The sequence below is a fragment of the Oncorhynchus kisutch genome, linkage group LG3, assembly GCF_002021735.2.
Source record: "Oncorhynchus kisutch isolate 150728-3 linkage group LG3, Okis_V2, whole genome shotgun sequence".
Taxonomy (NCBI): Eukaryota; Metazoa; Chordata; class Actinopteri; order Salmoniformes; family Salmonidae; genus Oncorhynchus; species Oncorhynchus kisutch.
The window spans coordinates 69,576,148-69,588,797 of NC_034176.2; the positions used below are offsets into that span (position 1 = coordinate 69,576,148).

At 42.1% G+C, this 12,650-nt stretch overlaps 1 protein-coding gene across 1 annotated transcript in view; it reads right to left on the minus strand.

Annotated features, from left to right (window-relative positions):
• Positions 1-9,227: 9,227 nt before the first annotated feature.
• syt9a (synaptotagmin IXa) overlaps positions 9,228-12,650 on the minus strand; it is a 46,996-nt gene continuing 43,573 nt past the window's right edge. Inside the window, exon 7 of the mRNA XM_031812706.1 lies at positions 9,228-11,777. Coding sequence (XP_031668566.1) covers positions 11,709-11,777 — 69 coding nt within the window. The 3' untranslated portion in view covers positions 9,228-11,708. The remainder of the gene's footprint in view (positions 11,778-12,650) is intronic.

Below are 12,650 nucleotides of genomic sequence, written 5' to 3' on the forward strand. Positions count from 1 at the left end.
CAGTGGATGTCCCAGGCCAGAGGGGTGACAACATCACAATGTGTGCAGCAATATCCTCTGATGGATTGCAAACCGCTAATTGGGCCATGCAACACCGAGAGTCTCATTTCATTCCTGGATGACCTCTATGGGAGGGTTGTGCCAGGTGAGGAAAGGGTTGCAGTGAGGCGAAATCAGTCATTGTTTGTAATTGTATGGGACAATGTGGCATTTCATCACTCCCGTGCAGTCAGAGTGGTTTGCAGCCCATCCCAGGATGATGTCACTTTTCCTCCTTCCTTACTCTCCATTCCTCAACCCCATAGAGGAATTATTTTACTCATGGAGGTGGAAGGTTTATGATCACCATCTACATGATCAAATGTCCCTCCTGGACGCAATGAATGCTGGATGCCTGAACATATCTGCAGAAGATTGCCAGGGATGGATCAGGCATGCCAAAAGATTATTTCCTAGGTGTATTGCCCAAGATGACATAAGATGTGATGTGGATGAGAACCTGTGGCCAAATGCAGAAGACAGTATTGACTAGTATTGCTACTGTATCTGTATCAGTAGATATATAAATTATTGTATTTTGGAATCACTCAATGCCAGAAAATGACATAAAACATGTTGAAGCATATTGCATCATGTCTGATACATTCCTGTAACATAAACTGCAGTGAATTCTAAACAGTAGAGAGGTGTCATTCTTGTTTTGTAAAGAAAACATTGTGTAATGCTACCGGTTGTTAGTGTTGTTTAGGTCATTGTTCTTTGAGTTTGTGTTTTGGTAGTTTTAGGGCAATTTGAATGTGAAATTAACTGCTGTGCCAAGCTGAAAGTTAGGAGGAGAACTGCGCGAAGAGTTTTGAAAAAGTGACCTAAGTATCGAGAAATGGGTCCTAGTGATTGTAAAAAACTGTAAAATGATGATGTAATCTTTTGTTTCACGGACTTGTTGGAGTTGTGTTTGAGTGTCCAGTGAACCTCATCAATGTTAGTCTCTAGAGGAAAGAAATGGCTTCTCTCAATATTCTTGTAACTAGATCACTGTGATGCCCTGACCCCTTCATTTGGATAGAGGACTGGGTGTGAACGTGTGTGTGTGTTCTTGTGTTTGTAGGTGTGTGTACATACATGTCTGTGTGTACACCTGAGTGAGAGACACGTTGGTCTCCTTATTGGGTAGATTAATATTGGAATTCACAGATGGATACATCTCACCATCCCCCCTACTGTTTCTCCTCTATATTCCCCCATTCACCCCCCTCTCTATTCTTTCCCTCCCCTTTCAGAGTTAATATGTTCTGCATCTTTTCTAGATTAACAATCATCAAAAACGCTATGTTTAATTGCATACATGTACAGTATCTATGTTATGTAGATTTAATTCCAAGTCTACTTTGTCAACAGTATGTTGATGTCAGGCTGATCTTTATTGTGGAGTGTGCACTCATGTACAACTAGGGGGTTTCTCAGGTGAAAGACAGCTTGGCTGTAGCCCTAAACGATGTGCTGCTACTACTTCTCTCATCTCATTATCCATGCATGTAGGCCACTGGAATATGCAACTCTGGGGAGGCTGTACAGCTGGCGACCGCAGGCATGACAGAGACAGAAAAGTGCAGTTTGACAGAAATCTTACCTGCGAGAATTCGTAAAATACCTAAATTCTCAAAGTGATTTTCTAACGGAGCATTTTTCACCTGTTATTTTAACACTTAATTCAATAGTTTCAAAGCTCTCTATTCTGTCACCATTCAAGCTGATAAAACGACAAGATCCCGCTCCAGAGTTATCGTACAGGGACTACGTCATGATGTGTGAAAACATGAGGCACACACGGTATGTGTGCTAATCAATTACTCTGATGACACCAATATGTCCTCCCCTCCTGTAAAATAGGCAAAGAGAATGATGTGCTGTAGTATGATGATGTTCCCACCATCCTTATTTAGGTTGACTTACTTAACCAATCTCCCTGTAGTCTGTTGGAAACCGACCAGTAACACAGCATCTTCAGGTGGCTCAGATATGTGGTGACAGGAGGACTCTCTTTGATGTGAAACAAAGGTAATTAGGCCCTGAGTTTAAGGGCTGGATGACACGACAATCTAAACCTCATCAGGACGTGGGAGGGAAGGACAGAGGGAGAAAATAGAACACATCTGATTTCGCTGTGGGTGAATGTTATTTCATACAGTACAGAATGCAATATGCCTATGGATCATTATTGTCCAAATGAACTCTATGCTGATGTATTCACTCTCCCCTACCTGTAGTGGTTTGATTGTTCCCAGTAATATTTATTATTTTTGGTGAATTCAAACAAATAGGTCTAATCTAAACATGCTGCGTCACATATCAAGTAGTGAAAATTTGCTGCAGAAAAAATGTTTTTATTAATTGATCATAGTATAGCTTTTGCTATATTGAAATGTTCATTAGGCCAACTGGCTCTTCAGAGATGCAGAGGCAGCTCGGTCTCTGCTGTCAACATGTAGTCATAAAGTGCTGCGAGCTCCAGCGGCTTTGCATCCTCATTAGCATTATCAGTAACAGGGGTAGCGGAGGCAGCCATATCCTTCAGCTCATTGTCATCTTCCTCATCCTCAGCGATGAGGTCTTTCAGGCTGGTCTCACTGATGGATTTCTCCATAGAGGTGTCTTTTAAGATGGAGATCAAATCTTTAGCAGAGTCATCCTTCACATCCTCATCAGTAGTGCTCTCAGGAGTCAGTGCCATGTCAGGGGTGGAGGTCTGGGTAAGGGGTTCTGATGTGTGAACCTCTGTCATGGTCTTCAATGAGACCATGGAGATCTGGCTCTGAGAGGTGGCAGTAGTCTGTGTGTCTGTGTTCATATCTGTTGTCTGTGTTTCCGTCTGTGCCTGTGTCGAAGTGTTGGTAGAGGATGGCGTTCTCTCTGTCCTAGTTGCCATAGACGAGGTGGGGAGAGGGACTCCAGGTAGCTGCCACTCCAGCGGGAGGACGGCCAGGTTCCTAGCCAGGGAAAACTGGGAGAGGGAGCTCTACGCGGAGGAAAAGGGGGGTTAGGTTGAGGTCAGAGGGGAAACTGTCTGGATGTTTGAATCTCTGTCTGTCCGCATAGTAAATAAGGTTTCAGTAACTTACGTGGGCACGTGGTAAAGTTGGAGAGTCAGGTATTATGTACATTTCCTCCACAGGGGTCTTCACTTGCCGTGGTGTCCTTCGATTTATCTGCATAAGACAATTGTAACACCCAATGATAATGCAGCATTATGGGAAGGTTATTTTGCTCAAATTAAAATATGATACAGCATGTTTGGTTGTCTCACAGAGTTAGGTCTTTGTCCCGAACTAGTTCCCTTGTCTGTTTCTGGTGTTGTACTTCTGGGTTTGTGGTCTTGAGATGATTTCAACAGCTGAACTTTAGTCCGGTCTTTCTCCCTGCACACCTTTCCATTACTCTTGTCCTTGACCCTTTTGGTTGTAACATCACCTCCAGACAAGTCTGAACCTGTGTAGAATAGACATTTTGATTTTGAAAACACGTTCTTCCAAGTGGAGCCAATCTCATTCTATATCTAATCAGCAGACACCCCATAACACTCACCAGTATCAGATGCATTATCTTTGTCCTGGTCCTTTCTACTCTGTCTGTTCTGAGAGGGACGAGTCTTCCTCAGCTTGACTTTCCCACCACAGCAGAAGAGAGTGAACAGCTGCAGGGCCGCCACAGCTGGGTGGATGCTCTTCTTCTTCTCTTTCTGCTGGATCTCCTTTGCTTTCTCCTCAGGGGAGACCTCAGTGTCGCAATCAGTACATCAGTTAGAAATCTACTGACATTTCAAACTACAATATCAATGTTGAATATACGTAGCAAATGAGCTCTAGCTTGATTAGCAGCAAATATGATTTCATAAGTGTGTTTCCATGTCCAAATGTTACACCCTAATAACTAGTGTTAGTGCTGTCCGTTCTGCATTTGTGGTCCTGAGATTCAATGCAATATTTCTCTCCCCCAACCTTTCCTTTACTCTGGTCCTTGATCCTTTTCACGTCACCTGCAGAGTTGTCCAAGCCTGTAAGTGAAACATTTCTAAGACATGATGTGGGTTTTTTTCTCGAAGTGAAGCCTAAATAATTTTACTACGTAGCAGCACTAATCAATATACACCTCCTAACACTCACCAGTATCAGAGTCATTATTGTTGTTCGTATCGTTTATCGTTGTTCCCCTTCTCCCCTCACCACTCTGGGAGGGATCAAAGGGTGTTTTCTTCACCTTGACGCAGCTCAACAGCGTAAACAGCTGAAGAAAGTTCAGGGCTTGAGGGATCCTCTTCTCCTTGGGTTTATCTTTATGTTCCTGGGTCTCCTTTGGTTTCTCCCTATGGGATACCTCAGAGACAGGGTCACTTAGTCTCTGACCCATGTCACGCCAGGGTAGTGTACTGTTGTAATCAATCAGATCACTTATTATTCGAGAGATCGTTCAAATGTAGCTAATGCCTCTACCTGAGCTTGTCTGACAATTTTAATGTGGTCCGAGATTATGACATAAGTGTGGTTCCGTGGCAACATGTTACCTCATAATGTTCCCTTATAATAACTAGTGCTCCATCCCTGGTAAAGGGGCATTGTGACATCATCAGGTTAGTTACCTATCCGCATATCCACCCAAAACACTGGAACAGCTTATTTCTATAGACCTAGTCTGCCTGTATGTCTGTCTGTCTGTACAGATGAAGGATCTTAATTTGATCATTCTTTTGTTTCTGAGAATTGTACTGCAGAACAAGAAATGCGAAGATGTATTGTATTACAAAAGGCTTTGTAAGTTTGTAATTTCCATTTTAAAAGGTCAGACTTGATTTGCACAAATAAACAATGTATCAACCCCTACAAAAAAATCTTACTTAATAATAATAATTAGAACATAATAATTCACATTTCCTGTTGCTGCAGAATTATTTTCCTGCTGTAGCAAACTGGCTCAAGTTAAAATCCTACAACTATGTATGTATGTCTCTCTCTTTCCTTCTCTATACCTCTCTCGCTCTGCCTGTACTCATTTTCAACCTCTGCCTTCACCCTATTGCAGCAGTTTATTTTCTCATCATTTGCCTGCATCATGTTGCAAGGAGAGGGTGGCTGAGCACAGGTCAATCACTCCACAATGAGTATGATTATACAGTTGATTATCAAGTGCCACATTCAACAGACTACTACTCTTGGCAATCAGAGTAAATGCTTGTTGTAGTCCAGGAGTCGACTCAGTGAATACATGCAGCCCAGTGGGCAAGAGTCATGGCAACACGTCTATTCATACCTCCTCTATGTCTGCACTATTAAAAGCAAATCGCCGCCACATGTAGCGTAAGAGATAGCAAGCCTCCCTGGCTCAGCGCCTGTTAGTGTCAGCTTTTAAGTGCTACATGTCAGCCTGATAATTACTCTGTGTGTCATCCGCTGAGGCGATTAGTGATAAAAGCTCACACAACATGATAGGCTAACACCTCTGTAGGCACCTGGATGGATCACAGTAGTTTATCCACTTCACTCAGACCCCTAACGAGAGGTTTGCAGGTATGCACGCACAAACACACACCACATGCACACACACTCACACACACACACACACACACACACACACACACACACACACACACACACACACACACACACACACACACACACACACACACACACACACACACACACACACACACACACACACACACACACACACACACACACACACACACACACACACACACACACACACACAGAGAGAGAGACACACACACACAGAGATAGAGACAGAGACAGACAGATGCGTCACAAACACACACCCTATTGTCATACAGTAATGGTTGGTGTAGGTGGACTGCGGAACCATGGGTCATGGTTGTTAACCAGACGAGAGGCGACAGCAGGCTGGCTGTCATAAAGGCGCTCAGAGAGACCTGTGACACTGCGCATACTAATGGTAACTAAATTATTCATCTGTAGCACGGCAACATCCAACAGCAGCGCAGCTAGCTAATGGCCTGGTTTATATCAGTCAGGGATGAGAGGCCTTATCTACATCACAGCAACTCGAACCATTGGCCTGAGTGATGCTATATGCTATACAGAGGAGAAGACAGGGATCATGGACAATAGAAAAGAAACAGACTGCAGCTAGCTGAATGTAATGGGGAGCAGATATGGAAGAGGATGTTCTACAGTGCAGTAGCAGTGCAGTAGCACCAGTCTCTGTCTGTTGCCAGCACTAGTGGTAGAGGTGATACACACTTTCTCTTTATGGTGGTCCATATCAATGCCCTGCTTAGCAGTGTTATGTGCTATACAGCATAGTGTATGGCTGTGTAAAAGCCGTATTTTAATGACCTGTGAAGGAGCAGTATTGACGAGCTGCGTTAAAGCAGTAAGACCATGAGATGGTGTGTTTTATATCCCATGGGATGTGGGACCTGAAGTAAAAGGCAATGTCTTGCCTTGATATAATGATACAGTAAAAATCATGGAAGAAAAAATACATTTCCATTGGCCTCCCTAGGTGGGATGAGATAACAGAGATATCATCACTGTGTGGCAGGTGGAGCATGAAGAAGCCCCAAATGGCCATGTAAAAATCTTAATCTGTGGTGGACAGGACGACAACGAGACTAGACACTCTAATGTACTTGTACTCTTGCTCAGTTGCGCACCGTAGTCTCCCACTCCTCTTTCTATTCTGGTTAGCAGTTCCTTCAGTTCCTTGGCAATTTCTCACATGGAATAACCTTCATTTCTCAGAACAAGAATAGACTGACGAGTTTCAGAAGAAAGTACTTTGCTTCTGGCCTTTTGAGCCTGTAATCGAACCCACAAATGCTGATGCTCCGGATACTCAACTAGTCTGAAGAAGGCCAGATTTATTGCTTCTTTAATCAGGGCAACAGTTTTCAGCTGCGCTAACATAATTGCAAAAGGGTTTTATAATAATCAATTAGCCTTTTAAAATTATAAACTTGGATAAGCTAACACAACATGCCATTGAAACACAGGAGTGATGGTTGCTGATAATGGGCCTCTGTACGCCTATGTAGATATTCTAGCCGTTTCCAGCTACAATAGTCATTTACAACATTAACAATGTTGACACTGTATTTCTGATCAATTTGATGTTATTTAATGGACAAAAAATGAGCTTTTCTTTAAAAAATAAGGACATTTCTAAGTGAACCTAAACTTTTGAATGGTAATGTAAAGATAAGGTTGAGCGATGGTCGAGCGGCACAGGCAAGATGCAATAGATGGTATAAGATACAGTATATACATATGAGATGAGTAATGTAAGACATGTAAACATTATTAAAGTGGCATTGTTTAAAGTGACTAGTGATCCATTTATTAAAGTGGCCAATGATTTGAGGCGGCAGCCTCTGAATTAGTGATTGCTGTTTAGGAGTCTGATGGCCTTGAGATAGAAGCTGTTTTTCAGTCTCTTGGTCCCAGCTTTGATGCACCTATACTGACCTCTCCTTCTGGATGGAAGCAGGGTGAACAGGAAGTGGCTCGGGTGGTTATTGTCCTTGATGATCTTTTTGGCCTTCCTGTGACATCGGGTGCTGTAGGTGTCCTGGAGGGCAGGCAGTTTGCCCCAGGTGATGCGTTGTGCAGACCGCACCATCCTCTGGAGAGACTTGTGGTTGAGGGCGGTGCAGTTGCCCTACCAGGGGGAGATACAGCCCGATAGGATGCTCTCAATTGCTCTCATCTGTAAAAGTTTGTCAGGGTTTTAGGTGACAAGCCACATTTCTTTAGCCATCTGAGGTTGAAGAGGCTCTGTTATGCCTTCTTCACCACACTGTCTGTGTTGGTGGACCATTTCAGTTTGTCTGTGATGTGTACGCCGAGGAACTTAAAACTTTCCACCTTCTCCACTACTGTCCCTTCATGTGGATTGGAGGGTGCTCCCTCTGTTGTTTCCTGAAGTCCACAATCATCTCATTTGGTTTGTTGATGTTGAGTGAGAGGTTGTTTTCCTGACACCACACTCCGAGTGCCCTCTCCTCCTCCCTGTAGGCTGTCTCGTCGTTGTTGGTAATCAAGCCCACTACTGTTGTGTCATCTCAAACTTGATGATTGAGTTGGAGGCATGCATGGCCACACAGTCGTGGGTGAACAGGGAGTACAGGAGGGGGCTGAGCACGCACCCTTGTGGGGTCCCAGTGTTGAGGGTCAGTGGGGTGGAGATGTTGTTTCTTACCTTCACCACCTGGGGGTGGCCAGTCAGAAAGTCCAGGACCCATTTGCAGGGCGGGGTTGAGATCCAGGGCCTCCAGCTTAATGATTATCTTGGAGGGTACTATGGTGTTGAATGCTGAGCTGTAGTCGATGAACATTATTCTTACATAGGTATTCCTCTTGTCCAAATGGGATAGGGCAGTTGTAACCCCAGAATATTGTGGTATAATTCTAAATACTTTTTATACCAATTTGTGGTATAAATAGCCTCTAAAATATATGTAAACAGGCCCATAAATTTCAACATTTTTATTTTCTTGGAAAATATATTATACAATATCAGTACTTGTTGCATTTACAACTTGTCTAAATCCTTTCATCAACTGATTTCAATCATGTGCATAGCTGTGGATTGACTGCATTGTTTAAATGGAATGTTGGCATATTGGCATAATTTGAAAAATGTATGGAATCGTTGCTGTAAAACTGTCTGGCTATAGCTAACAAACATACAATGCAGATAATCTTCAAATGCATTGCTTTACACTATCTTATCACAGCACTGGCAAACCATGTTTGACCACCTCCCCGACCAAAATGGCTGACCCTTTAGACCATCATAAGAAGGTTCATAACCATTCTAGCATTCTAATTCCTAATTCTATTTCCAAAGCATCCTGTAGGTTACACAGAAAGGGGAAATTGCCCTGTTTACAGCGAACGTTGCATCATCATCACCATCATCATCATCTAAACGGTGTCACGCGTCATCTTCTGAAGTGTCCCATATGCAGGGAGGGAATGTATCGGCTGATGACCAGTGGAGGAAAAAGCACCTAGTTGTCATACTAAAAGTAAAGATACCTTAATAGAAAATGACTCAAGTAAAGGTGAAAGTCACACAGAAAATACTACTTCAGTAAAATTCTAAAAGTATTTGGTTTACCAAAAGTAAATGTAATTGCTAAAATATACCTAAGTATCATTTAAAATTCCTTATATTAAGCAAACCAGACAGCACCATTTTCTAGTTTTTTATTTCATTTACGGATAACCAGGGCACACTCCAACACTCAGACATAATTAACAAACCAAGCATGTACTGTATGTTAAGTGAGTCTGCCAGATCAGAGGCAGTAGGGACGACCAGTGATGTTCTCTAGATAAGTGAGTGAATTGGATCATTTTCCTGTCCTGCTGAGCACTGTATTTTGGGTGTAATGAGTATTTTGTGTGTCAGGGAAAATGTATGGAACAAATAGAACATTATTTTCTTTAGGAATGTAGTCAAGAAAAAGTTGTAAAAAATATTTAAGTGGTAATTTCAATTATTTTTACTCAAATAATTTACACCACTGCTGATGACATGCTCAGCTAAAAAAGAAATAGATGGCTCCAGTTCCTAGTGTTCTATCTTGTCATATTTAAAATGTACACAATGTTGGCTTGTTATAGATGTGTATGGAGCTATGAAGTCGTGCTGGTAAATGTGGTAACCTTCACAGTAGCCATAAGAGTGATTTCCAGAAATGGTAAAAGTCCATAGTACAACAGACGTTACGTAATTCCCATGACTAAAGTCAATACAATGGCAGCCATCATTCCAGAAGAGTTCAACATATAAAGTCATTCATCACTAAAAGCATCAGATAATGAAACATGGATATTCAACAGACCGTCATGGTAGACCTCTTCTGATCTACAGTATATCTGATAAACTGGCTCAATACACGAGGTACAATTGATTAGATTAGAACACCACACTTCTAGTGCTGCGGGTAGCAGGCACAGATCTAGGATCAGTTTACCCTCCTAATCCCTAACTTTACCATTTGGAGGAACATGCTAAATTGACCTGAGAACAGCATATGGAGTAGGTACAACTCCATCAGACTTTGATTTCTGGCACTTTGTGAGGGGTAGGCATGTCTAATTGAAAACACCCTCTCTGACAGTGACAAATCACAGCTCATCATCACTGGAGGCAGCTAATCCATGGAGAGCGACGGTGGACCAATTTAGCCCCAGAACATGCAGCCTACGCAATAAGGAGCTAATGGTTCAATAGCCAATCGGCTTGCTCTAAAAATTATGAACCTGTATGATACTGAAGGAAACAGTGGAGTCAATATTCTGTCAGAGCCTCAAATGTACAAGTACATGTATCCCCAAGAGGTATGCATAGCAACAGTATTATTCACTGAACCCAGCTGATAAAGTGAAACAGTAGTTAGCAACTAGACATGTATCCAGATTATTCTAAACCATATTGATAAATCATCTGTGAATGTTCTGAGTAGATGTTCATTTGGCATTGGTTTCTATGTGGATTCATTTAGTAACCTTCTCACAAATACAGGCGTTTCTTCCTGTCATGGTTATTCACTCGGCTGCAATCTCATTTATTGGATTTGTAATATGCGAAGATAAACAACGGATCATCGACAAGGTACAAAACAAATGACTAGACCCCATCTACATCTCTCAGAAAACACTTAGACTCACACACACACACACACATACACATTTCGCAGTTTTTTTTATTTTTATGTCATACTATCTCTTGATACCCCTTCTCTCTGGCCTTGATCGTCTCTCCCCCTCTCTCTACAGTATTTCACAGTCACTCAGTTTGTGCCTTTATCCTATTTTATTTTGACATTTAGCTTACTGTAATAACTTAATAGAATCACCGTCCCCCAATTACACACAATAATTGTATTAATTTACATGATCAGATTAGGCATGTTGGGTTTCATTACCATTTGGTTTTACACTTGCCTTTTATCGCCTCACGATAATCTGCGGTTGTCATAGCAACAGGTGAGGAATATTAACATTGACCACCCAGCTGTGTTTTTATCAATAAATATTTATTGATAACATTTGAAAGGACATTTTTACGTACAGGTACTAAGTCTAAGAAATGAACTGCCACTGCACATGTCATGTGATCATGCGACAGAACATTCTATTCCAAGAACAGAAACCGAAAGAAACTGAGGAGAAGATATTCCACCAAAACCCATGACCTCATGCATCGTTTCCAAATGAAATATGTACATCAGTTCGACTGGTTGTTTTTAAGTACACTGTGCAATACAGACACACCCCATTAAAAACAGGTAGAGCAAGACTAATGTAAAAAACGGTTACTTCAAACTCAGGCTTAGACCAAACTGTTAAAACCTCCTGGTTGTTTTTGTCATCCATTTTCTTTTTGGGACTGAATAAAAAGACAACAACCATATAATGTGGTCACTCAACATGCAACTGAATCAATCCTACTCCCCATGCAAACGTCCTGTCCCAGAGACACAGAGCAGACAATAATTGGTTTCTGATAACCATAAGATCGACCGCACATTGTCATGACGTATAACAGTATGTCGACTATAACAGTATGTCGACCACTCAGCAGGACGGTACTCCTACGATTGGGCTGGGCCGCCTGCCCCTTCTCCTTGTGGTCGTATTCCGGGAGGGACCAGAAGGTTAAGCTTACGGAGACGGAGGAGTCTTCAGGGAATTACAGGACCCTGCCTGGCTCCCGCCTGTGGTGCCTTGGTACTGTGGGAGAGAGAGAGAAGAGAGATGAGAGAGATAAACCTCCAATAAAGATAGCTGTGTACATGTAGATTAGTAGTCCTAGAGACATTCTGTAAAGGGGATGAAGATAACGGATCATTTCGGGTCAGTGTATTGACCAAATCTGCTACTTTGATAAACCGATTAAATTGTGAGTTCTGTTTGTAGGTGAAGTTCACTGCACTGTAGTTAAAGCTTAATAGCAGCAATTGTGACCTAAATACATTAATAAGAGCTCACAAATTCAAGACTCTCTCACTAATTGTAGGTGATAAGCAACAAGCTGTGCCAAACTAAAATCTGTTTTGGAAAGAATCTTTATTGCCTTTGAATCCTCCTTAGAGGACTGCCAAACAGAACTACTCTCTAAAACACCCGTAGTGAAAACAGAGATTCTCTCAAACTCCCAGCACTTCAACATGAAAGCACTTGATTGATTATTTCGCTTGCAGAAATCTAGCCGCTCAGAATCGGTTAGTTAAGCAAGCAGAAATACGTCTTCCTCTCTTTTCATCTCATCGAGGTCAGATGTATTTTCCAGTGAAAGGTTCAGTTCTTCTTGACAGTAATTGTTTTGTTTGCTGGCTTAAAAGCAAAAAGACAGAAGCCATTAAAGAAAGAGAGTGAGGGAGAGTGTGATGGGTTACAGAGCAAACAAACACACACAGACATAGTTGAGTTTGAAGTCCTTTTGCGACCTGGGCGTGTTCTGAATATGTGACTTTTTGGGGGAGGGCCTTGTGAAGGCAGAACAACATTGATTCGAATGGCTGGTGAGGCAGACTGCTAAATAATAGATGTGCTTTCCTGGGGGCTCAAATTAGGATTTCAAAGCATAGTCACATAATGTAACTA